The sequence below is a fragment of the Python bivittatus genome, unplaced genomic scaffold (assembly GCF_059951505.1).
Source record: "Python bivittatus isolate LINGU-HERP-01145 unplaced genomic scaffold, Pbiv_v1 ctg000480_np1212, whole genome shotgun sequence".
Taxonomy (NCBI): Eukaryota; Metazoa; Chordata; class Lepidosauria; order Squamata; family Pythonidae; genus Python; species Python bivittatus.
Window position 1 is genome coordinate 59678530 of NW_028277075.1, and position 26600 is coordinate 59705129.

The 26600-nt window shown below is 37.2% G+C and overlaps 1 protein-coding gene across 6 annotated transcripts in view; it reads right to left on the reverse strand.

Moving 5' to 3' along the window:
- Positions 1-26600, reverse strand: part of PTPN5 (protein tyrosine phosphatase non-receptor type 5) — a 75601-nt gene that overhangs the window by 31537 nt on the left and 17464 nt on the right. Inside the window, exons 2-9 of one of the 6 annotated variants that reach the window (XM_088146032.1) lie at positions 25247-25327; positions 23608-23674; positions 18428-18555; positions 17845-17909; positions 15341-15427; positions 6297-6525; positions 5843-5962; positions 1396-1479 (exon numbers count right to left, since the gene is read on the reverse strand). In XM_088146032.1, coding sequence (XP_088002158.1) covers positions 1396-1479; positions 5843-5962; positions 6297-6449 — 357 coding nt within the window. In that variant the 5' untranslated portion in view covers positions 6450-6525; positions 15341-15427; positions 17845-17909; ... (1 more) ...; positions 23608-23674; positions 25247-25327. Of the gene's footprint in view, positions 1-1395; positions 1480-5842; positions 5963-6132; positions 6219-6296; positions 6526-15340; positions 15764-17844; positions 17910-18427; positions 18556-23607; positions 23675-25246; positions 25328-26600 lie in introns of those variants that run through there. The other 5 variants (XM_088146034.1, XM_088146035.1, XM_088146033.1 and 2 more) reach the window with 5 other exon arrangements.

Consider the following 26600-nt stretch of genomic DNA (forward strand, 5'->3'; position numbering starts at 1 on the left):
AATTTTTTTTTTAAATAAGGAAGTCTTCTTCCTCTTTTATGACATCTCAAATTAAGTGTAATACGTAAGTTGTAGACAGCAGAACTAAAGTAATCTGTAGTTGGTTTAACATTTAGCATTCCTAAAACTCAGATTGTAATTTTGTTCATACATACTTAATGAAAAATCCCCTGGCACTTGGTGGAACAAATTTTGACAATGCTGTCAATCTAGGTTTAATCACAAGCCTCCTTGAATTCATTTTATGTAGTTAGTGATGGTGAACCTGGTAGGATGGAGTATGGACAGGGGGAGCTGCAAGAAAGGAGGGAGCAGACATAGGAATTGTGTAGCCATTTCCCAAACACTGGTTTCTTGGGGCATCCACAGCAGATAAGCAGATGTTATAAAGTTGAAATATAATCTGACCAGTTTTAAGAAAATATACTGCCTTGCATATTGTGGAATTCTCAAGAAAATTTAGAGTAATGGAAATTTTGGTACTTGAAATATAAGGGAGCTTCACAAATTCCACATACTGAATATTGAAATTATAGAATAAAGTGTATGGGGGTGAATAACATTTTTAAAACTATAAAGCATACATTCTAATATTCAAGATATGTCAAATCTAGGACTGCGGAAGTAGGACTGAGGAATAATTTAATTGTGTAAATTAGGTTGATTCCAGTTTCTATTTAACACCTAATAGCTTTTCACATTCGATTATTCTCATTTATATTTACTGAATATAAATTGCTTCAAAATAATTTGCTAATATTGGAGTACATCTATAATCACACTATAAGAACATTTTCCTGTACCATTTCATTTCTTTGCTGTTGTTCTTAATTAAAAATTAAATGGGAAAAAGGTGTGGAACTCTATAGAAAATTCAGTTGGACTAATCACACTGGGCTTATTCTGATTGCGTTTGTTCTACAATAGGGAATGTCTTATTGTAGAAGTGGTTTGGACTTTATACAGTTCACCGTCAATTTAGAAGCCCGTCCTTTGCATTTTAATATACATGATTACCCTGCTCTAGTAGCTTATTATTTGATCACACAATCAATCTGGTGAATAAGAGCTTTGCAAAAAACCAAAGGAATTGCACAACAAAGCTAATCTTACTACCCACACCAGCTCTCTTATTGAGAGAACTAATTACCCTCTTTAGTAAACGATTTTTTAACACTTTTTTGCAAAAGTAACAGAGAGCACCCTACAATTGTCCAATTCCAGAATCTGCCAAAGAATAATGTTTATGGAAATGTATACGTAAATTGCTAGGGCTTACTAGAGCTTATTTTTCACCAAATGCACCAGCAGATCATTCTGAGGAAACTCAGAAACTGTCAATTTATTCAGCAAACCCTTTAACTGAAATTAAATACTTCCAAGACATCAGCTTACCAATGTTCCTACGAATAGCAAGCCAAGGGAGAACAGAGACAGCAGGAGGTAAGACACTGTGATGCCTTCATTCTTGATCAGATCCTAAGGAAGAGGATAAGCCTATAGTTATTTGAGGGATACTAAAAGACTCAGAGAGGCATGTAAAAAATGTAATGTAATGTACGAAAATGTTCTGAACATGGCTGTGAAATTATGTAAATAATTTTCACATTAAACTTTTGATCCAAGCAATTTTTTTCATTCATTAAAACAAAACCTTTTTTGCAGCACAAAATCGTATCTTAATTTTACAGAGGTGCTCATCAAAATACAGCCTACCCTCTCCTGGATAGCCAGTGCCTACCTAAGTCATTTATGATGTTATGAACTGGTTCAGAAAAACGATTATTAAACTTTGGGGAATTTTATGGAAAAGAGAAATTCTGAGTTTCTGAAATACAGTCAAAAATTGGGAAGAAGACAAGGAAAGGATAAATGTCAAAATCTTGCTGCTGCTTCACAGCAGAGATAATTAGCACACCTTTCTTGACTTTTGAAATGGAGAATGAAAGCTCCATTCTATACAGAAAAGGCCCTGAGATGAGAGAATAGCAAAGGCTCGGCTGAGTCTAGTTGATAGTGACAGATGAGGCTGAAGGCAAAGCCAAGCCATGCAGTTAGTATCTACCAGTGCTGTAACCCTTTCTGGCTGGTGCGGTAATGGTGAATAAGGTGGCTGGCTCAGCTGCACTGCTTGGTCAAATTGTGACAGCAGCGAAGTCAGAATATGTGGCCATTACTAGTGGAAAGAGCAGTAGAGGAGACAGAACACCTGAAGGTGGAGACCTTTGGAAGTATGAATAGCTCCATTGGAGGACCAGGGACCCCAGTAATAGGTGGAACTCAGAAGACTGTGACTGAGGGTGGAGGACCCTGGGATGGCAACATTGTTGGACGCTAGTATTGCCTGGACTTTGTGGAGTGGAAGGATCAGTCTGAGTGAGATGGCTGCTGCCACCGCCCTTCCCAAGTGGCTCTCAGCATACAGTGATAGTTCCAATGCTCTAGTGACAGCAGGCTACGTCACAGGACCAGACTAGGATGTCCAATTTGGGTATAAAGAGAAGTGGCCAGTGGTTGTTCTCTTAGTTGAACTGAGAGAACAGGAAAGGGAGAATACTTGTGGTGATTGGCATTATGAGAGGGTGTTCTACAATCATATGGTTCTTTCCACTGTGGGTATGAAGGGCTGGAATGTGTTAATAGGTGGAATATGAATGTGTCTGTTGAGAGATGCCAGTGTAACCGGCATTGCCAACCTGCTGGCACCTGGTGCATTATGTGAAATGATTGTGAAATTGCAACCTGTGAATGTGCATTGGAATGCTGGGGTGACTGGAAGCCACGCAGGGAATGGGAGGCTAGTATAAGTATCCTGTTTGTGGTGGATTGAGGCAAATAAGTTGGGAGATGCTGAGCATGCTGTTTCAGGGGAAGGGTGATTACAACTGAAGGCAACTTGGTATTCTTACACCTGAGTCCCAGTGGTTGAATCACTGTTGTTCCTGGTATCAGGCTTCTGATAGTTAATGTCAGATCCAAATAAGACCTCATTCATTCATAACCTGGTAGTGGATTAAACATGCAGACCTGGCATGTATTACTGAGACTTTGGGTGGGTAAGGGTGAAGATATTGCTCACACAGAAATCTGTCCAGTTGGATTTGGGCTTCTCCATCAGCCAGGTCCAGGGAGAAGGTTGGCATTGATCTTAAAGACACCATATGTCACTAGGAATTCTGATCTTAAGAATTCTTAAGGTGTTCAGCTGCTTCAGAAGGAGAAGCTAGGAAATTTGTCAGGATCCTCTCTGAACTGCTTGACCTGGCCTTTGGACTGATGTTGGAGTCTCCTCACTTTCTGGTGTTGAGTGACTTCAACTTCCAGGCTCTGAGGTCTGGATCAGAAAAGACTTAGAAATTTTGGGCACCATAGCTTTTTCCAAGTAATTTCAGGTGCTTCTGTGTACTGACCCCAAATGGCTCCTTCATTTACAGAGGAGCTCCAGGAGATAAAGTGGCTGAACTGATGCCTGGAACCCTGGAGGAGGAAGACAAGCTCAAGTTTGAGCTTATATTTCAGCAATAAGAGAGACAAAGCATTGCTACTACTTTTTTATTGCATCAGCAGTTTGTCAGCTAGCAATCTGTCAGTTTGACAATTCCTTTTTTGGGAGATGGCATGAGGCAGAACTCTTGCCTGGCTTTGGTGATCTGTTTGCACAACACCTTACCAAGAAAGTCACCTAGGTTCACCAATCTCTTCGACTACTCGTGGATAGAATCAGATGTGGTGATTGAGGCAGCATCTTGCCACATTGCTTGGAACTCATTTTGGCCTGTGGACTCTGCGAAAGTGGACAGGATACTTTCTGGTATGTTCTTAGTCATGTGTAATCCTCCTGGCTCCTCTGAGAGGCCGGGGGTGATTCTGAGTGATTATCAACACTTAACTTTTGGAGGAGGTAGTATCAGCAGCTTTAAAAGAAGTTGTAGTGTACTACTCCTTAAGAGGCCTTCTCCAAACCCAGCCACCCTTCAAAATTATTGCCTAGGCTATACTCTATGCTTGGTCACTGGACAACTATGGAGCATGCTAGAAAAAGTGGATTATCTAAACCCTTTTCAGTCCAGATACAGGCTTGGGCATGGGAAAAAGATAGCATTGATCACTCTTGTGAATGATCTGTTGACATTAGTCCAACCTCAAGAGAGCATCACATGTTCAGCATGAGCGACCTTTATTACCATTCCTCCTTGACTCCTGAGAGCAGCTTGAAAATAGACTTCTGGTGAGTGAGAGAGGAGCCTGTCAGCCCTACAAGGTAGACCACATAGGCCTAAAATTACTTTTATTAAGATTGGCTATAGTAACAGAATCTTGTTTACCTACTTGTTGCCTTGATAACTATCTTTCCTCTCTTGCCACGTTCATCCTCTTTATTCTCTACAGAACCATAATTGCTACTCCTAGATTCACCCAGAAATGGGGCAGCAAGGAAGAACTGGACCATGTGGTAGAAACATTGCTCTGAGAAGTTTTGGTGGCTTCCCCTGTGCTCATTACTGGGCACTTTCTTCCTCTCCTTCTAAGTCTCCTGTGGGTTCAGTCCTACTGCTGTAGTAGGAGCAGCAGCAGTAAGAAAGAAGCATCAGCACCTGAGCTCTCTTACTCACTCTGTCTACATGGCCTCTGTCTGAAAGATTGCTCTCAAGGACCAGAAAGCTCCATTAACATCCCTGGTAGCAGCTGAAGCTCCATACCTCTAGGCAGAAGGGGGTAAAGACAAATGAAGTAATTGCTTTAGTAATATAAGCCTATTGCTGATGTTTTTTTTTTTTTTTACAACACATCACTGTCTACAAAGAAAATGAGTCTTGCAATAGCAACTGTGGTGGCAAGAGATGTATAGTTAGAGTTTGGAGAAGGGAAATAATTATAATAGGACTCCTGATCTGTATGGTGGTATAAGGCCAATGGAAGAGAAGAAATGAATCAGAAGTATAGCCAAGAGCAAAGAATGAAGAAAAAGGACTCAGATGAATAGGGATGTGGCAATAGCTCAGAGCACTCCCATCCATGAAATCTCTACAATGTATCATAGAAAATGCAATGCAATTACATTTTATATTATCATTGGGGTATATTTTTCAGATAATTTTCCTGAACTGACATAACTCAGGTATGAATAAAGCAGTTTTACACAAGGAATAAAACAACTGTGCTTGTTTTCCAGTACTTATATACTGGAATCATGATGCCCACTGGGTTTTCTAAGTTCAGGAAATTATAACAGGTTATATTCAGTCATGGCTGAGGGAATTTCTCTTTCACTCTGGAACCCACTTGACAGCCCCCAAATCTGCTCTGGAGGATCTTTTGAAATGGATCTGGGAAGCACATGGGGTGTACTAGGAAGGTTGGTATAAACAAAAGGGAAGTTCTATTTGCAAATGGAAATTCACTCATGTGATTTTGGATGTAGCTTAAGAGTTTCTGTTTCCAAACATCTTTTTGAAAAAAGGGAGAGAAATGACACAAAACATTCATTCAAAGTGAATAGCTTTGTCTGCCTGTCTATTACAGACATTATGGTGCACTTAGCAGCCGATGTTATGCAGTTTCCATTTGTTCAATGAGGTCTGTACGCTGCTAATGTCAAGTTCAGAATGGCTCTTTTATTCATCATTAGCTAGAGAAGATATTCATTTTTTTTTTTAATCTGCGCTCAGTCATTACTGACTCTGCAGTGACTGCTTGGACGAGTCCTTGCAGTTTTCAAGGCATAATGTATACCAAATACTACTTTATGTATTACATCCATTATTAATATTTCATTAGCATTACCCAAGAAGATCATAGATTGATACACCACATTGAAGTATATTGAAATCACTGAACATACCTTGTTAGAATCTGAATCCAGCTGTTGAAATGGATGAAGTAGGTTGGACAAGACAGCAAAAATATCCTGAACTGCTGGGATTGTCTCACATCCACCACACCAAAACATAAAGAAGAAAACCTGCGCAGTTTAAACAGATAATTAATAGTGAGGTTACTTCACTTTAATTTTATGTTCGCATAGCAAATCCAAGATTTCAATTAAGAATCTTCTATTTATAATCATATCTATTTTTAAAGCACAGGCTTTTTGTAGCTGCAAAATTAACTTGAATAAAAAGACTGAGTTACCTGATGTAACATGGAACATCTTTTGATTTAATTTCAGCTATATCAGCATTTATGACGTGGGAAATCTGCCCCTAAAATGTATGAATCTAAAAAAAACAAAAGCAATGTTTTCCTTTTCTTTTTTCAGAAAACAATATCCATCACAGTTAAGATGGAATCCTTACCAGTAACAGTGAGAGGACAAAGAGATACAGGTTTCCGCCTGTTGTCATCCCATTCCACCAGGCTGCCCAGCAATGGTGCGCAACACCTTTCAGAGATGGTTCTGTCTTGCTTTGTTGTTCTGGCTGTCCATCAGCTCCATTCAGTGGTTCCATTACCACTGGCTTGGAAAGACCTTCAGGAATGCAATGATACAATCAGGAGATAAGTAGCTGTGTATCTCCCATGTTCCTGCAGAAACAACACAGAGTATATAATCAAATCTGAAGATGAAGTTACTACACACCAGAATTCCTGAATTCTGAAGATGAAGTTACTACACTACAATCAGAATTCCTAAATCCAAAGGGAGATATGAATAGGATGCCACAGAAATCCCTGCTACCTTCATCAGAAAAATGAAATGTGACTGGAAAGAGTACCACACTTTTTTTTCTAGAGCAACGAAATCAGGGTTTTCTCTTGCTCCACTTAAACATTTAGGTTGACTTTAAACACATGCATCAGTATTTGATTTTCTGATTTAATGCATTGTTAAAGATGATGGCATGTACCTTTGTTTTAATTCCTTAAACTTTTTATAAAGATCAATTAAGAGAATCATTTCAAGGTGCTGATGAAGAAAGGGTATCTGAAAGCACTTCACAGGTTCCACAGTGTTCACTTTAAAGCGGTTATGGTTTTTATATAGCCTCATCAAATTAATATCTATTGGGAAACTGCACATACTACAGTTGTGCAGAGCTTTGAAAGCACTGTGAAAATGAAGCATTTTGGAACCCTTTCATGCAATAATATTCCCCAACACCAACGCCATTTTCTAACAGCAAAGCAGCCACATTGCTTCACTCTGCCTTACTTCACATCATGCCTCCTTTGGCTATTTTGAACTGCTGGAGGAAGACTTGGCAGTGAGGAAGAGTGAAGCACCTCTTCAAGACAAATCATGTCCCCTCTTCACCTCAAAGAGGAGAATCATGTTGCCTCCACTGTGTGGTAGAATTTTCTGAGGCAAATCCAAGCTGTAAATCCAAGCTATAAATTCAAGAAAGTATGTATTATGTGCGTTTAACAGTCAGTTCCAGTTTGGGATTTATTCCCAAGTCTGTGTGCCTAAGACTGCAATCTAGCATTGAAATGAACCTTGTTAAGATTTATACCCCATTGGATTCAGCATCATTCACTTCTGAGCAAGCTCACAAAAGGTTTGACTATAAATCTTGGAATGAAATTCAGCCACTGTTTGTTCTATAAATGCACCAACAAATCCAAGAACAAACATAGATCTCAAGCTGTGCATTTATTTCAGAATAAAGAACAACTGTTAATTTCTGTCTAAAGATACATAATTTCCAATTGTATTAGCACATTTTCCTAAAAAAAACCACCACCTAATCCATTACTAAAATGTATGTGAATTACACACAGAAATGGGCTGTAATATTACAAAAGGAATTTGCTTGTTCGAAAATATAGTACTGAAAGTAATATTGACTAGAAATGCAAATACAGTTTTCCTCTGCGCTGCTGAATCAATTTTCATTTTAATATGCTGAAGGTTCTGCCTCATGGTTCTCTGTCCTATTCTTCTACCCATTCCCTCCCACAAATGGCCTATATTGCCCTGTCTGAGCAAACTGAAGAGAAGCCATGTGCTAAAACATCGGAGGAGAAGGCTTGATTTTAAACAGTCACCGGTGAGTCACCAAGTCTTTCCACACATTAATTTCCACATTGCTCCCACTCAGTCCAGCTGTCATTTCATATGGAATAAGAGATGGAGCAAGTAAAGCAATATTCTCATTATTTCAGAGGATGGTTTTTATGAGAGAAGGGTGTTTTAGCCAAGGGGATAAGCAGAAGAAGAATGACTGTAGCTCTGGTGCTTGGTAACATAATATATTAGTCTTTCCCAACCTCCAAATACATTGGAAGTACAGATGCAGTGGGACAACTCTGGTAATTATCAACCAAAATGGCCAATTCTGGGAGCTGTGCCTACATCTGGCATCTGGCTGAGGAAGGCTCCTTTGCACACGTAGGTATGCTTTTCCAAGCAATGAGTAAGGGATGGATAAGGTACTACCAACTCTGATAGCCTTGCAGGAGTCTAGCTTTGCAAACTATGAATGTATAGAACATGCTACCAATTCCCACTTTCTTCTACCACTTTCTTAATGCAAGTTTTCCTCTAGAGAGGACAGCTGTTCTGAAGATAAAAGCCTGCTTCGAAAGGAAAAAAACCACTAAATTAGAAACTTTCTTCTGATCGTTTTTTTTTTAATTTAGAAGTTAATTTAACTTGGAACATGATCAAATGATCTTCTACAGAAGAAATTCTTTCCCCCCAAGTTGGGAAAGAATTTCTTCTGTAGAAGGTCATTTGATCATGTTCCAAGTTAAATTAACTTCTAAATTGAAAAAAAAAAGGACCTTTCCCCTACAAATAATACAATGTTACAGAAAGAGGCTTGCTGTCAGAGCTTCTGTCCTTCCAGCAGCAAAGTGGCATGCAGAAATACAAGAAGTATAGTGTTTCACCCTAAAGGGCATTTAAAACATACTTGTATAGTTAAATATGCAAGAAAACATGTAGCTTCAGTTTTGCAAAGAGAACTGGGACATAATTAATTTGGAACCAGAGACTCCAAGTGACATACTGTCATAAACCAGAGCATTTTGTACTTAAAATGTTTCCTAACCATGTCTTTATTAATAGTAAATGGCATGTAAAGGGAACACCTGTAAACATCTGATGCCGAATGGTCAGACATAACTAAAACAAAAGCATGTAACTTAAATAGTGCTTGATTAGTAAGTTCTCAATCTAACTAACAAACCAGTATTTTTTAAAAAACTTCACAACAACTCAGTTGGATAGACTAAATGAGAAACCCAATGAAATATCCAAGCATAATGACTGAAAGTAGTTTGACCCTGATAAGAGGAATATCTGTTTGTACTGTATCTGCATTTGATTACTGAACAAAAATGTGAACCGGTCTTCATTTTAAACAAAATGAATCCAGGAGAAGAATTTAAAATTTGGGTGGAGATCATATATCAATAGCAAACAGCAAAGGTTATGGTAAATAGAAAACTCTTCACAACTTTTCCAATAAGCAAAGGCACCAGGCAAAGGTGCCCACTTTCTCTCTTATTATTTGGAATTGCTTTAGAAGCTTTAGCAAACAAGATTTAAAGAGAAACAAAACAAATACTTGGGATTAAAATTCAGGGAGAGGAATACAAGTTGAAAGGCTGTGCAGATGATGTACTGTAGCACTATCATTATGCAATCACAGGGAATTATAAGAAAGTTAATGAAAATAATCAAAGTCTTTGGTGAATTCTCCAGATGTAAAATCAATGAAAAGAAAACAAAGATAATAGCAAGATATTTAACCCCACAAGAAGATGGCTTTGGAAAAAAAAAGTCTGGATGTGAGCTTAACAAAAAAACAGTGAAATATTTGGGATTCATTTGACAGGAATTAATAAAGACATATAGTATTTCAGAGCAATTATAATAAATTATGGAGAGATATAAAAAAGATCTTGGAAAACCTAAAACTTTCTTGGCTGGGATTTATTGTGACAGTAAAAATGAACTAACAGAATGGATAAAATCCCTAAATATTAAAACATCAGTCATAGAAGGAGCCAGCTTAGCCAATGGACTTCATTGGTATTTATTGTATAAGGAAACAAAAGAAGAAAACAATTTGAAAGGACAGATTATAAGAGATAAAAAAAGATGGAATCTTTTAAAATAAAAAATAAGTCCAGCAACTTCACCATTAGCTTTACCATCAAATGCCTTTTACTTCAGCAGCAACTGTAATAAGAAAGATTTAATCCCACAGGCCAATACAAAGATTCAGGAAACGTAGCAAGAGCTGCTCAATGAAGGTAGGAATTTGATTGATGTATTTACAAATTTCTAGAAAAATAAAAAGTGATCTCATGAAGGAACCAAGGACTTTGAGAAAGATGACAGAATTTGTAACTCATACAAAACAAAGATCACCTATTAGGACATATATATAAATTGCTACTGAAATATGACATGGAGATGGAACAAATAAAAAAAATTATATGATAAAGTGAATGCAAAACTTAAAAGAAATAATCACAGTTACAACAATGGGAGTAACTATAGAAAACATTAATAAAATTTATTCCAAGTTATAATTTAAGGGAAAATTGGTAAAAAGCATTTTACAGTTGATATATAACTCCATCAATAATGACCAAGATAGAAAAAACATATAAAAATAAATGTAGGAAATGCCATAACAGAGAATGAACATTTTATCATATATGGTGGTTGTGTAAAAGAACTCAAAAGTACTGGGAAAAAATACATCAAAATATTCAGAAAATCCTAAAAATAATATTTGAACTAAAACTACAAAGGTTCTTGTTAGGTATAATTCCAGAAAACATAAATGAAAAATATCACAATTTAGTAAGATAAATGCTGACAACTACAAGAACTAATCTGGCACAATGGTGGAAAAAAGGAACTTTGCTGATATATCAGATTGGGACACCAAAATTGGAGAATATGCAGCAATGGCAAAATTGTCATTATATATCCATAATAGAAGCTTAATCCAATTTAAGCAAGAATGGCTCCTGTATATACTACACATTATACAGCAGGGCAAATTTAAATATTTGGAATATGATTTTGAGGAAAAAAAATTATGAGACCAGTCAAAAATAATAGATGAAAGGACTTAAATAGATACTAGCAATAATCTTTCGTTTTGATGGAAAGTATAGATATCTAGTTTGTGGTCAGCTACTGGGGAAATAGACAGAAGGGAAGGGGCAAATGTGCTACTAGAAAGTTTTTCCATGATGTTTTTATGAATGTCTTATTTACGCTTAGTAGTTGTTCTTTTTGTTTTAATCAACTGCTACTATACCAGCGTAGACCTTGTTTTCCTTTGTATTTCATTATTCCAAGAATAAAAATATCTTACATTTTTTTAAAAAATTGAACTTATATTCTCAGCTAGGTTCATAGCCAGGTAGATTGCCCATCCCAATTTATGATGCATCATGTTATGTGAATATAATCCATTGTACCTTATTCACAAACCACTGTGAAGTTATGGCCGTCTGCAATGTGTGAACCCAATCAACATGTTCACAGGGTGAGTGAAACAGGTATACAACACAAAACTGTGTTAGAGATGGAAAGATGGGTCTTACAACTGATATTACAAACTTCCTGGTTCAAATGTTGATGTTTCTCAAGATAGAAAAGCCTCTGTCGGTAAAAGAGGTGACTCACAGGACAATGGCTGTGTGGACTTCATCTCTCTTTATGACACCAGAGCAGACAGCCACCAACGTCACTATATATAAACTCTATACGAAGTCTAATTCTGTACAGTCTCTATATGGTATCCAGCCACATTAAAGCCGCAGCTAGAACAGAGAGGCAAGTTAATCTGGTATATTGCCATCCTCACTACAGGCCACTAGTTTGTCATATCCCAGGAACATGAATGGATCCGAAAGATTGGTGGTATAGAGCTTTCAGGATCCTGCAACCCAGTCTCTACTTGCTCTGCCTTGTCCTCTCAAGAGAAATTTGCCTTTCTTATTTTTTTGGTAATAATTTTATTAAAGATTACAATTAGAAAGATAAAAAACTAATACAAACTAAAAAAAATAAACAAATGAAAAGATAGAAAGTACAGAAAAGAAAACAGAAAAAGAGAAAAGAGAAAATAAGAATATTGTAAAGAGAGAGAAAAAAAGAAATATATAAAGAAATGACTTCCCCCTTCATCAAGTACAAACAATTTCAGTAATATATCACTTTCTCTGAAATATAACAAAAGATCTCTTCTTTCTATATCTCATCTCAGGAATTTGCTTTTCACTGAAGCCATCACCCACGCCCAGACAGAGACAGCTGAAAAAATAATTGCTGTCAACAATGCACACCTACAGTTCTATAATAAATGGACTAGGCTGTGTTTAGTTGTGTTAAGCTACATGTTCTTCATCCAGAATGGATAATGGCCAAAGACACTCACAATTAGCATCAAAGAAATATGAAAGTGTGCCCTTTGTGCCAATATGCCTAATTCTTAATTGATCTGATAAGTTGTTGTTTTGCTGTAACAGTGATTTGTTACAGCAAATGAGGTGTGCAGCTTATGGCTCAATAGCAAGAAAAAAGGTGCACCGTGTGGCAAAGCACCTACTCACGAACTATCAAACATCTGATTTTTCTCCTTAGAAGCTTTCTACTTCAGGCAAGTAGGGGTCTTTAGCATTGTCAAGAACACAATAGCTTTCAAAGAAAGTCATTCACTAAATGGAAGAACACTAGACCAAAACTTGAAGGTCACTCTGTGCGTGGTTTTTTTGTAGAAACAACAGCATCTAAAAGAGAAGAATATGTGGATAATTTATTTTACTTATTTGTTTCTCCCTTCTATAGCACAGCAGCACTCCTTTGCCTTTAAAAAGAAAAGCAGGAGGATTCTATTTTAAAGTGAAAACAATTTTGGTTTTTGAAAAAAAAAAAGTGTGTTAAGAAGTACTAATGTACAGCAAACATTTAAAAGGTTGCTTTCATACATATTAGCAACTGTATTATATACTGCATTCCTCTGCATGCTAGTATATTACTAGAATGTTACACTTATTCTTCTTTTGAAATCTCACTGAAGGTCTCCATAGTAAGAATTTAACAGAAAGAATAACTTCTATTGCCTGAGTAAAATAAATCACATTTGAATTGCACATACTTAATTGTATTTGCAAATTAGAACAGTGCAAATTATAACTGAAGTTGTGAAATAATTTGTAGAACTGAAAATGTCACCAACTTCCATTAGAGAAAAGGTACATCCCCCCTGAGCAATTTTTGCAACCTTTGTAACTATAGTTTAGTGATTGTTTTGGGCATTTTGTTTCACATTCCAAATTAAGTGTGCCCCACTTCCTTGAGTACTAAACTGCTAGCAATGACAGTGCTGCAGGGCTTAGTTTTCTCATGAAATCATGCTGGTGTCTTCAAAACATTCTGCACACTAGACAACACTTTCCTGTTTGGTACCATTCAGCTGTAATGGAGCGCAACATCATATTCTCAGCAATTGGGTAAGTCTGCTGGGAGTAACAGCAGTTGCAGCCGAACACTTCTAGAAGACAATACATATCGTATTTTCTTTCAAAATGTCTGCTGCATATTAATTCCACGTTGAGAATTTTTGACTAGGTGATCCTCATGTAGCACTAAGCCATAATGGGTGAGTTTTACATTACACTAATACAAAAACAAACTATCTAGATTATGGCTTATAATGTGTGAAAGAGGTTACTGTGTTCTTTTTACTAGAATCAATTGATGGATCTTGTTTCTTGCATTTGTGGAAAGACTGGCAACATGAATTTCCATTACTTCAAGAATCATCTGGATCAGAGATTGGCAATCTTTCTATGTGCCAGATGTCATCATGTAATCCTGTGCAATGATGCGGGTCACCCACCATTAAAAAAAAGCTCACAGCCATTCAGTGATTTTACCCTGTAATCCAGTGCAAGACCATCAACATCTTCTTACACCAAACTTCAGAAGATTTTATTCAAAAATATCAATCTCTCAGTGAATTTGCAATTTAAGATATTTGGATTTTTTAAATTTAAATTTTACATTTTCTGTAATTGAAAAGGGAGTTTGTCACCGACATCCTAGCGCTCACGGATGACTTATTGCTAACCCTGATCTTGGAGATTCTGTATTTGCTTGATCTGGGGCATAAGTAGCATTGCTTCTCTGATGTGCATGTCATAATAGTCAAGTCAGTAATTCCTGAGAACAGGGATGATTTGATTTCAGAGAAATTCAGACCCAGACTTAACATTTCTCCATAGTTATTGAAGGATAGTAGCAACCCACCTTCTAACTCAAAATCTTTTATGTTTTTCTCAGATATCTATTTCTCTTCTTCATTCTCCACTGAACTTTCCTCAGCTTCCTCCTTTTAAATGTATTCAGGGTCCTGAATATGGGCTGAAGACTGCTCTACTTTTAATATCTGCACCATTTAGGTCTCTTACAATAACTGTAGTGTTCCTAGGCTAATATACACAGGCCATGGCCCAAACTTTCACTGCTCTAAAAACAGAGTAGGGCACATTGGCATGGGGAAGAAGGGGCATGACATGTGCATTATGACATCACTGCAACTGTTGCAAAGTACATAATCTGCAGAGTATGTGTGATCACATCATGATCCATGTGACATCATCATGGGTTGTACTAGACAAGTGTGGTGAAGTAGCAAACTACAAATGCTACTTTCTGTCATGTCTGTCTCTGTGATACTGTAACTCATAGTGCCATCTTGCTTCAAGTACCTCTCATAAGTAAAGTATTACCAGCAAGTCTTGCTTTAATATACAGAAAGAAAAAAAGATGCAAAAAAGGAAAAGGAAAACAAACAGAAAAAAAAGGAAAGAAAAAATGATGACAGAAATATAAAAACAGCAGCTCAGATCTTAAACACAGCATTAAATCTTGACCATATGGAATTATACTGATCAGTTTTTCCGCTGCATCTATAAAACGTCAGTTGACAAGCAGAGAGTCAACACATAAACCCAAGAGTAAAAGATTATTTGCTTTACCTCCTATTCTGTAAATCTATAGTTCTTCATGTAATGATAAATTCCAAAGTGTTGGTATATAATTGAAAATCATATTTACATCTTTATGTCATATTCCTATTCCTAAAACCATATTAACTAACTTATGGATATTAAACCAAATAGTGGGACTTGTTTCCTCTATCATTTTACACTTCCACATTGATGAAATTCATAATCAAGCCTTTTTAAAATATTCTCTTATGTGTCTAATAAATGGAAAAAATCAATCATTTCTTCAATTAATCTCATTTTAAGATAATAAAAATATACTTAATTACCTTAAACTGTTGATTTATTAATATAGCATATTCCAACACTTTATTCCTTTTTTTTTTTTTTTGCAAAAAATGATATCTACCTTAACCATCAGTGCTCAGCGGTGTCCACAGGATCTTGCTGCTCCACCCCTTTTCAGCTGCATCATTTCCTTCAGCTCAGTAAGCCACTGTTATATAAGCCTTGTTAAAGAAAGGCCAATAATTTACCAAATATCTCCCCTTTGCTTTCAGTAAACATTCAATATCAAGTGTTTTTAACAAACTGCTTAGTGTTATTGGAGCATGATCAGATATTGCAAGAGGACCTGTATTACATTTATCTATGCAGTTTACTCAGGATCAAGATATTAAAAAAGAATCAAAATGCAAACAAGCACTGTTGAAAAAAAGAGTATATTCTTGCTATGAAGAATTTAAAAGTTATCATATATTCACCAAGTTAAATTCCACCTTATAATTTGTAACATTTTCTATATGTGAGAATTAAATTTAGGTGGAACAGTATTACAATTAAACAAATTTAAAACTTAACATTTCCAACCATAATTATTTCATTGCAGCTAAACTAAAAAGATACATCATGTGCTTATGCAAAAGATCTGGACAGCTCATAGAAGGGCCATAATGATTAATAAAAGCAACACGGTCATTAAAACATTGAGAAACAGCTCTAGAGGGCCCTGGAAGAAGCAGATTATCTGGACCCCTTTCAATCAGGATTCAGGTCTGGCCATAGTACTGAGATGGCAATGATCATGCTTGCTGATGTCCTTTGGCAGGCTTTGGATGGGGGTAGTGCATCCACCTAAGTACTCCTTGGTCTCTCAGCAGCCTTTGATACCACCAATCATGGTATTCTTCTGGGCTGGCTCAGAGAATTAGGAGTGGGAGGCACTGTGCTACAGTGGTTCTCCTCCTTTCTCCAGGGTTGGTTCCAGTCAACGTTGATGGGGGAAAGAGGTTGAGCTGGAAGTTTCTGCTTTTTGGGGTGCCTCAGGGCTCTACTCTCTCCCCACTTCAATTTAACATGTATATGATACCACTGGGTGAGGTCATCTGTCACACAGGGTGTGGTATCATCAGTTTGCTAATCTCACCATTTGTTGTGGACTATCCTCACAATGGATCCTCCATTTCATTTCCAACCTACAGTTGAAACAGACTGAAATCACACCCAGGTGATCCAGCAGGAAAATTATTTTCCATGGGAAAATATTTTGAATGGATGACTTGTCTTCAGAGGGTTGGCAGCCAGCTGGGTTCCAATTAGCTACTGCAGGACCTTCTCCTCCCATATGCTCTTAAGGGTCCATACTTCTGTGGCCACTAGAAAGATAGGCATGTTTCTTCTGCAGCTATTTCTTTCCCCTTTCTTTTTTGTCATTTGATGAGGGAAATATTGACCTTGTGGAAGCCCAAAATCAAGGCCTATCATAAGTTCAGTATTCCCACTGGTATGCCAAAAGCTAGACCTTACCAATAACTTTTATTTAACCTACAATTTGACTGTTTATTCCATAAACATTAATATACTATGCTTAGAATTTTATTTATCTCCCCTCCACCCGCCCATGCACATCAAAAAGTAAAGGTACGCAACCTTTATGGAGTTTTTACTGACACTTGGATGGAATAACAACAATTTTTGGATTTGTGAATGGATATGGGGAGGGGGATTATGGGAAGAAGTGAACCATGTATGTAATTTCATGGGGGTGGGGAAATATTAATTTGCCTGTACTTGTTGCAAGGAAGATCAGGAGTCGCTTCTTTAAATATTCCTTTTTCTATTTCTTTTCTTTTCTCTTCTTTTTCTTTTGCACTTTTTCTTTTCTTTTCTTTTCTTTTTTCTGATTTCAGTTTGTATTATCTTTTAGTATTGTAAAACTCTTTAATAAAAAGTTTTTTTTTTTAAATGTAAAGGTACCCATATCAGGTATGAGAAAAATCCAAAATATATATTAAAGCAATAGTATCATAGAGGGCGAGGAGTCCAACACCAAGATTTCACCCAATGATCACCTACAATCATCTGAGAAGTGGGTGGAAAAAGTCAATGGCACTAGTAGTTGGAGTTAACCCAAGATAAGTTGGAGCTTTTCTACTTAAGAAGCAAAACATTGCTGCTTTCTATAGGCTCCAGTTTGATTATTCCTTCCACACATGCTATCCTCCTTTTGTTATTTATACACAGTCCACATAATTCCATGCGTAAAGGCCTACAACAAGAAGTTTTATTCAGTTATTCAAATGCTCTTGTACCTCAAGAACATTTGTTGTTCTATTAGCTCCTCAAGGGACAATGAATCAGCCAATGCAGCCTTCTGTTCAGCAGCCACACTAGAATATATACTTCCCCCTTCAAACAAATGGTTATGCACAGGAGTTCCTCATTAATAATGAACACAATCCCAAGGAAGGATAGTTAAGGAGTATTACAGAAGACATGTTTCTGACTTATTCTTTCTTTCGGTATGTGTGATAATAATCAGCTGCTAAAGATGCATCTCTAATCTGTTTTATTTAAACTCATCAATAACTTTATCTAGCTGCATGTTAGCCACTATATTCTATGTTCAGATACTTGCTAGATGTCAAATGACCATAGTCCATCACATCAGGCATACAAGATCCAAGACCTGCAGATCCCTGAAAAAGGAAATGACGCCCCAGAGTTAGGATAAAGAACATTTAAATCTATATTAGAACAGAGAAAAATATTTTATTTGCTATCTATATGTGATTTACCAGTCTATGTATGATATCACAGAAAGTTAATTGACACAGAGAAAAACAATGGCTTTTCTATGCACCCTGGCATCTCATCTGTTTTGAACTGAATTTGTTAAAAAAAAATGATGGGGATTGTAGACATGGTTCTCCTATTCCTATCAGTCAGAAAACAAAGAACATCGCTCAAGCAAACTACCAGGATGCTAAAGCTTTCATTTCCCAGCATTATAAATAGTCAGAGATAGGATGCTGGCAAAATTAATTCCTTATTCTATGATTGCAAAAAACGTAAGAGTTGGAGCAATAAGAAAACATAGAAGAAAAATGAGAAATAGATAAGAGACAGTAAGGGTATGTTTAACATAGTTCTTGAACTTCCATTTCATCACAAATGTTTGAAGCATTGTATTATATTTACTTAAATGCCCACATACAGCTCATGATGAAACCAAAGATGTCAAGGCTCAGATCTTTTCCATGCTGAAGTCTATGGTTATACTTCTCTTCTACAGCATTAAAATTCTGGACAGGGCACTACAGGATTAAAAAATGACCGGCTGCCCTGTGAAATAGAAGCACAATGAAAAGCTGTCATCTTCACTTGCTGTTACTATGACAACTGGAGCTGGGGCACTGTCTTTTCGGAAGGTGAAATTGTTCTCTGGCCTTCCCATTCATGGGTGTGAATGAAACAGAAAACATGCTTTGTTTCAAACCCAGAACAAACCCTTGCATTCCAGAAGTTCTACTGAACCATTTCAGGTCAGCTGTGGTTTGGCAGAACCTAGACCTGGAATGCTTTGATTGTTCCAGGTTCCAGATGAAATAAAATCCAGACAAGGTGAGTAGGGCAAGGGTGGTATGCACTGCCCACTCTCTTCTAGCTTCCAGCTTCCAGCATGGCATATCCCTCAGCGTGTCCAGTCTCAATCTTGCCAGTACTTTTCCTTCCCTCTCTCTCCTCAGCTGTTCTTATTACTATCCTACTACAGCATGTATCTCACCAGGCCACCTATCCCACATTGTCCCAGCATTTTCCTTCCCTCTCCTACCTCCATGCATATATATTTGGCTTTTACCCACTGTCACTCCCCTGCCAAAAAAACCCTGCATTTCATTCTATGCACAGAACTAGGGGATACCATTTCATTATGTGCACAGACCAAAATATCCAAAACATTTATGTTTCAGTTTAGGCACCAGAAACCACCTATTACTTGCAAAGAAATGTTTTGTGCATGGAATACTTTACACATCTCTACAAACAACATGACTGGTTATTACTGATAGGATACAATATTCAGAATGGATGTATGAACTACTATGTTTGTCTTTCCCCTTCATTCTGTGCTATGCCATTTTAGACTGTAAGCCTGAGAGCAAGCACTACTTTTTATTACGATGATTCCTATTTTGAGGCTGAATGGAGGAATACAAATATTGAAAGAATGAATGAGAGAAAAAAAAGATATTTATACATGATAACATGAGAGTCACAAAGTTCAGAGCTCCATTTCTCAGAAAGAGAAATTCTGAAAGGTAGAGTTTTCTGCAGCTCTTTGATGCTTGAGAATTATTTAATTTACAAAACTATTCCTTGTGAAATTGATAAATATTCTAGTTCTCCCTGATGTTCTTATGTGGTTGTAGTACTGGCCACCCACACAAAAATAACTTAAATTAGTACAAGGCCCATGAGGCCCATATCTATTTCATTCTCTACCACAGTTGTTTTAATGAGCCTCCAGAAGACATAAAAGCTTTATACACATGTAGTGTTCTTGATCCAACCCCCCCTTCCTATGTTTTGTTGGAATAACAATGAGCAAGAAGCTTGAATATTCATTTCTTTCATCTTCTTAAACCAGTTTCCCATAATATCTACATAAGCAATATCTAGTTTAGGCAGCTCTTGCAAACCAAGGTTACTTTGATTCTGATTTGTAGGGCATACTTAAATTGTATTTTCCTTGTTCAGACATTATAGGAAAGTAGTTTAACAAAGAAGGTAATGTCTGCTAGTCCTTATCTGGACTCTTACCAGTCAGTACCAAAACAGCATTGGTTGCATTTATGGATGACTTCTGGAGGGCAGTACATCCATCCTGGCGCTCTCAGCAGCTGTTAATATCATCAATCATTGCATCCTTCTAGATCAGCTTAGAGGGTTGGGAGGCACAGTTTTGCAGAGCTTCTCCTTCCTCCAAGGACCGTTCTAATTGGTGTTGTGGCAGGGAGAGGATAACCCTAGACCCCAACTGTGAGGGATGCCTCAGAGCTCAACTTTTTCTCCACTGCTATTAACATCTACATGAAACAACCAGGTGAGATCTTCTGTTGGCATGGGGTGAGGTATCCTCAGCATACTATGTTACACATCTCTGCCCTAGGCTGTACAAATGTTGCTGTAGTTGCTTACCCAGTGCATAGAGGCGGGGAGAATCTGTATAGAGGTGTACAGGTTGTGACTGTCAGCCTTGTGAGATAGTCCAGACAAGAAACACACCCAGATGAACTAATCCTATTTTATTGTAAGGTTACATGAACAGAATCTTGCAAGACTGAAAGTATTTCTCCCCTCCTCTCTTTTTAGTCTCCGGAACACTAGGGAGGGTCCCTTCTAAAATGCTTCTCATGCTTTCCCCCCACCTGCAGACTGAGCTGACTCTTATCAGAGCATTGCCTAGGCTACAGGTCTTCATCCTATCTCCCAAGGTCACATATCATTACAGTGATTCAACCTAGCAAGATTCAGTGTGTCTGGGTTCTTGGGCCCTCTGGTTCTGGAGTTGTTCTACTGACAACTCTAGATGGAATAGCACTCCCCCAAACAGAGTTGATGTACAGCATGTGAATCCTGGACTCATGACTCCTGCTCAGGGAGTAGGTGGAAGCCATGGCTAGGAATGCTGCTGCACAAATCCATCTTGTACACCAACTGTGCAGCTCCTGGATTGGGAGGCTCTGCTCAAGGTCACTTGTGCCTTAGACACTTACTGTCATTAATTACTGCAATGTATTGTCCTTAATCCTGCCCTTGAGAAAACATTCAAAAGCTTCAACTGCTTCAGAATGCAGTTACCCACGCAGAATTGGTGTGCCTGTGTTCACCAATATAACACCTATGCTGCATAAGCTACATTGGCTCCCAGTAAACTTCTGGTGCAATTCAAGATGCTGATTATCACCTCTAAAGCCCTGAACCATGGCACAGGGCCAGGTTACTTGCAGGACCACCTGTCTCCAGACATTTCTGCCTGTCCCACCAGATCCAACAGGGTGGGCATGCTCCAAGTCCTCTCAGTGAAAAGGTGCTACCCTGTGGGACCCAGGAGAGATACCTTCTCTGTTATGGTGCATTCTGTGTAAAACAGCCTCCTCCCAAGATCCAGATGGCCCTAAACCTGTTGGCCTTCTGGAAGGCCATAAAAACTTGGCTTTTCCCCCAGGTGTTAGGACCACATTGTTAGCAGAACCTGATATATATGATAGGTACTGAGATGCCTTAGCTTTTGTATTTATTGTTTGCTTTTATTTTTGGTTGTTTTATATTAGTTTTATATTGTCAACCAGACAGTTATTTGCATAAGATGGGCAACTTCATAAATGTTCTAAATAAATAAATAAATAAATCACATCATGTAAGAGATAGGGAGAACTTAGATATAGTAGTGTGATGGAATGGAATTATGAAGGCCAGGCTCAGGGAGATAAGCATTTTCTTAGCCCGCCGCAGGAGCATGGGAACTACAAGAGGATGAGACTGGCACCTCCCTGAGGAATTCACACTGTTGTGGCTGGCTGACTTGGGAACTGGGGTTAGAGTCTGGGAAGATTGATGTCAGGCGTAGCCCAAGGAACTCCAAGAGACAATGCAAAATCAGTTCAGCTATGTTTATTAGCTACAACCTCTAGCAAGAATCTTCCCAGACTGAAACCCCAGGTCCCAAGTCAGCCAGCCACAACAGTGTGAATCCCTCAGGGAGGTGCCAGTCTCATCCTCTTGTAGTTCCCACGCTCCTGCAGCGAGCTAAGAAAATGCTTATCTCCCTGAGCCTGGCCTTCATAATTCCATTCCATCACAGGTAGCAATTTGTTCTTCTTCTGACTACAGCATGAGAGAGAAGTTTAGACAAGACAGCTCTCTATTCACATAAAAAAGAGCCTTCCATTTCCTCTCGTCATTAGTCTGACAGTTTGACTTAAAGTTTCTATTGTGTCCTGGAAAAAGCAAAAAAGACGAAAGCTGGAGAAGCTTTTAGAAGCATGAAGAAGTATGCAGCAATGTAAATGACTTATTAATGATGCTTCTCTTTCACGGCTTAATTTACAATATTCTATAAATAAGATTCTATTATCTGCAGATTTGATGACAATTTAATTTTCAATCACTGATCCAGTGTTCCATTTTAAGCAAGAGCGAGTAAACTCTAATTGTTTTGTAAAATCTAATCTTAAAAGGGCAGCTGAAGGTGGCAGTATATGAATAGGTTGCAGTTATTCCCAGATATTTATTGGACATACAGATCAAGAGAAGAAGAATTCTAGCTTCTGTTTGCACTTTGATACTGTCTAGTTACTTATTTGTTAAGGAATTTACATTACAGACAAAAAACCCAACCATACTTTTCAGTTAGGATTAAGGTTAGATGCTGCTTAATTCTGCCCCAAGAGCTGATCACAAGCAAAGGTAACAATGTGCACTACAAAGCAGCTTTTATTAATTATGTATCATGTTAAGAGGTTTCAAGAGAAGCCAGAATATTTGCAGTATGACCAAACTACCAAAACCAGATAGGATTTTAGATTTCTTCAACAACACATAAATGAAATCAGCTATTTGATGAACATTGTCCCAACCTCTGCCTGCTTCCAACTATCACTCCCACTGGTGTTCTCCTTAGAGTAATCACAGATTTCTTCCTATTTCGTTTAGCAAATGCAAGCACTACCTCTTATTTAGGATCTTCAAACAGCTAAGCACTCTTCTCAACTAATTTGTGCTGCAGTAACATAGCTAGGGTCCCTACTTAGCTATATATGTTTTTCAAAATGTACAAATAATCCCAGTCTTTTAGAATCATTTATTTAAAGCCTTTTTCCTTTCGTGTGTGTGTGTGTGTGTGCATGCACACGCGTGTGTGTATAAGTTAAAGAGATAAACCTTTCATTGCTGATTAGATGCTGTCCATGGTGCTGATACTTTGTTTCACTGGATAAGCTCATAGGTGTGGAAAAGGATATAGAACTCATAAGCTAGTATGCTGGTAAATTTTGGATCCACTTTAAATAAATTTCTATGTCAGAACAGTCAAAGCAGAGAAAACTAAATGTTTTCTTCTAAACACCTTGTTTAGTTAGATCCTTTAAACTAGTTACCTTCCAAAAGCTCAATAATGCCCAGGGGCTTTAAATTTAGCTAAAGTTATTAGCTGAATATTTGTGTGATACAAGAGTGAATACTCATTGAAGGATGGCAAAATAATGAGTCTTCTGAAATACCCATTCCTATTACACTAAGGATATTTAATAATTGTTCAAGGCCTTTCTTTAAATAAAACAGAAATTGTGGTATGTTTGGTGTTATTTTTAGGAATCATGACAAGGTACTCACCATCTGACAAGCAGCTCAAATTCTCAGTCACATGGTTAATTCTCCCAATATTTCCTCCAGTTCTTTCCTGAAAGAAATGGTATTCTCTAAAACAATACCTTGTATCTTAAAATGGTTGATTTTTTTAAAAAAAAACATCTTTATAAAGAAAAAAAAGAGGAAATATTAATACCATCAAATTTGCAACATTTACTTAGTAGAAATAACTATTCAAATGACTTCTGTTAAGATAGCGGAATCCAATGACCCACTTTTGCTGTCAGAAGGAGGGGAGAGATTCTTCTTTTCTTGTGGAACCCCTCAACTATAGTGAGAAATTCTCTTTTAAAACAACCCAGCCAAATTTTTGGTTATAAAAAAGTAAATTATTTGGAAAAGGGAAAACAAAAAAGAACTTGGGAAGGTAGCAGTTATGTACACAGGATTTTAAATAAAACAAAGTCAGTCTAAGTTAATCATCTGTTAGATTTTCATAACATATGCAAAGAGCATCTTGGTTCCTGTTGAATGTTTTTACCGAGCTTCTTGCTTTTTTTCCCTCCCCTTTCTCTGAAAGCAAAAGTCTCACAGGCATCTCAAGACAAAATAAGTTTCTTCATTTATTCACTCAAGTGATACATATAATTTCAGAAGTCAGGAGCCTAGCCTTCTGGGCTTAACTGACCTTCTGCTCAACAGTGCAGCTGACCAGTTTTAACCACGTAAACACAAGAACTTAAGTTTCATACGGCTATTAGGACAGCCTATTCATGTTGGTCTAACCTCTAGTAAAATACAATTGTTTGATCACATGCTTTGAAAACCTGAATTGCTGCATACATCATATCCTAAATTCCTGAAAGCCACCGATAATCAGTTTTGATAATACTGAGCTGCAGTAGCCAATTATTAGATGAGGATGTACAGCAACTTCCTATATTCATTTATGTGCCAATCTTGTGGATAGCCAAGATCTACTGAAATATTGCTGGGATTGATATAATATGATCTACAGGGAATAAATCTCTTCCTAAACTCTATTTCCAGCAGGGAGCTTCCAAATGTAGTGATTTCTTTTTAAAAAAAAATTACAGAAGATTATTGTATGCCCTACTATACTATATTTCAATTATTTCAATATATAGTAACCTGAAGCCAAAAATTTAAATTGTCATGTTCAGTTTAGGAAAATGTTTGTGTTTAGACATTTGTGGAGAATGAGGGTTGGAATTTCATGTTCTAAAATAGAGTTAATATAGAGAAACATATCTAACTCTGTTACAGTAGTGGGCAACAAAGGCGTATGAGTCATTAGTTCAATACCTTGTCAGTTTTTGCCTATATAGGAAACTCACCCATTCTATTTCAGATTTGCACAGCCTTTAAATAACATGCAAAGATTTTTGAACATCTATTTAGTGCAAGTGACTACCTCTCCAACATAGCAGGCAAGAATATTCTATTGTAGCATAAAATAACTATGCTTGTCATAACCATTTCAAAAAGTTGGAGAGGATTACTTGACCCAATAATTAACTATAAAACCAAAGTAAATATCTTTGACTTGCTCCCAATTTACATCACATCAGTTTTCTATTGCATATACTTATGCAATTTGTTTCTTTTTTACACAAATGTATAGCAAATATGATAAACTTACTTAGCATTCAGTAATTCCATGCCATTCTAAGAACCACAGTGCTAGGATTTCCACAGCTGAATGAGTAATTATCGACTTTTCCTAAAGCATGAAAGAAAAGGGAAAAAAGAGAAAGCATTCTTCAATGGATATGAATGAGAAATATATTATAAAATTAATCACAGCCTCATACTTAACTAAATCAATGCTTCTGTGCAATAATGGGGGAGGAATGTAAAAACAACAGAAGAGACTAAAGCAAAAGAATGGAGCATATGCAAAATTGAGAGATCATTTCTAGGAGAAGAACCAGAAGACTGCAACCCAGTGTTCTCTTAACTGATAGCGTTATATGCAGGTAGTTTCTGGGTAAAGAATGCTTGGTTTAAGGATGAGCCATAGTTAAGAATGGAGCCTATTGTAGCAAAATTCAAGTTAAATACACAATGATTCGAGTTAAATACACAATGGTTCAAGTTCATTACACAATATTACTTGTTCTGGCTTACATACAAATTCAACTTAAGGACAGACCTTGGGAATGGAACTTGTTCTTAAACTTGGGACTACCTGTATACAATCAGGTATATTTGAACCAATCATGAAGCTCTAATTGTGCTTTGATTACACAACTAAGTTTCTTGAAAATTGATCTCAGTGGATAGTAGGGGTTGGCAACATTTTCTAGCTGAGAGCTGAATTTCCTTGAGAAGAATCTGTAGGAGGCAGATGTCAAAGGTGAGTACAACTAAAGCAAACTGTGGGTGGAACAAGAGTCAAAACTGAGCAGAACCACCAATGTTCTCTCTAGCAACCTTTTCCCCTACATAACCAGTTCCCTTCTACATCTCTCTTCCCAAGCCACAAGCTAAGACAGAAATCACTCTTGCCAGAATACTGAATGCACTATAAGTACTGTACAAAGTTTCTGAAGTTAGGCCAAAGGCAATATTAAATTAGGCTGAAGTCTGTAGTGGCCCAAAGACCACAGTTTGCTCTTTCCCGGTCCTTATGCAGCAGCCACAACTGAAAGCAACCAGTGTGAACTTGCCCCTCATTTTTACAGCAGTGATTTCCTCTGCTGAATCAACAGTGCCTGTTCAAACACATACTTCATCTTCATGCAGTTCACACTGTCTTTCATGCAGTTCCAGATAAGTATGAATTTAAAAAAGAAAAGAAAAGAGCAAAGCATATAAATCTATAGAGAAAGAACACGCATTTCCAAGGCACATATGACTCAAGAAGTGACAAAATAAGATTTTTTTTAATGACTCATACAATTAACAGAATAAACTTCCTTGAAATGATTAACTATGATGAATTTTGCATTATAGGATTTTGCTAATATTACATCTAGATAAAGAAAAACATT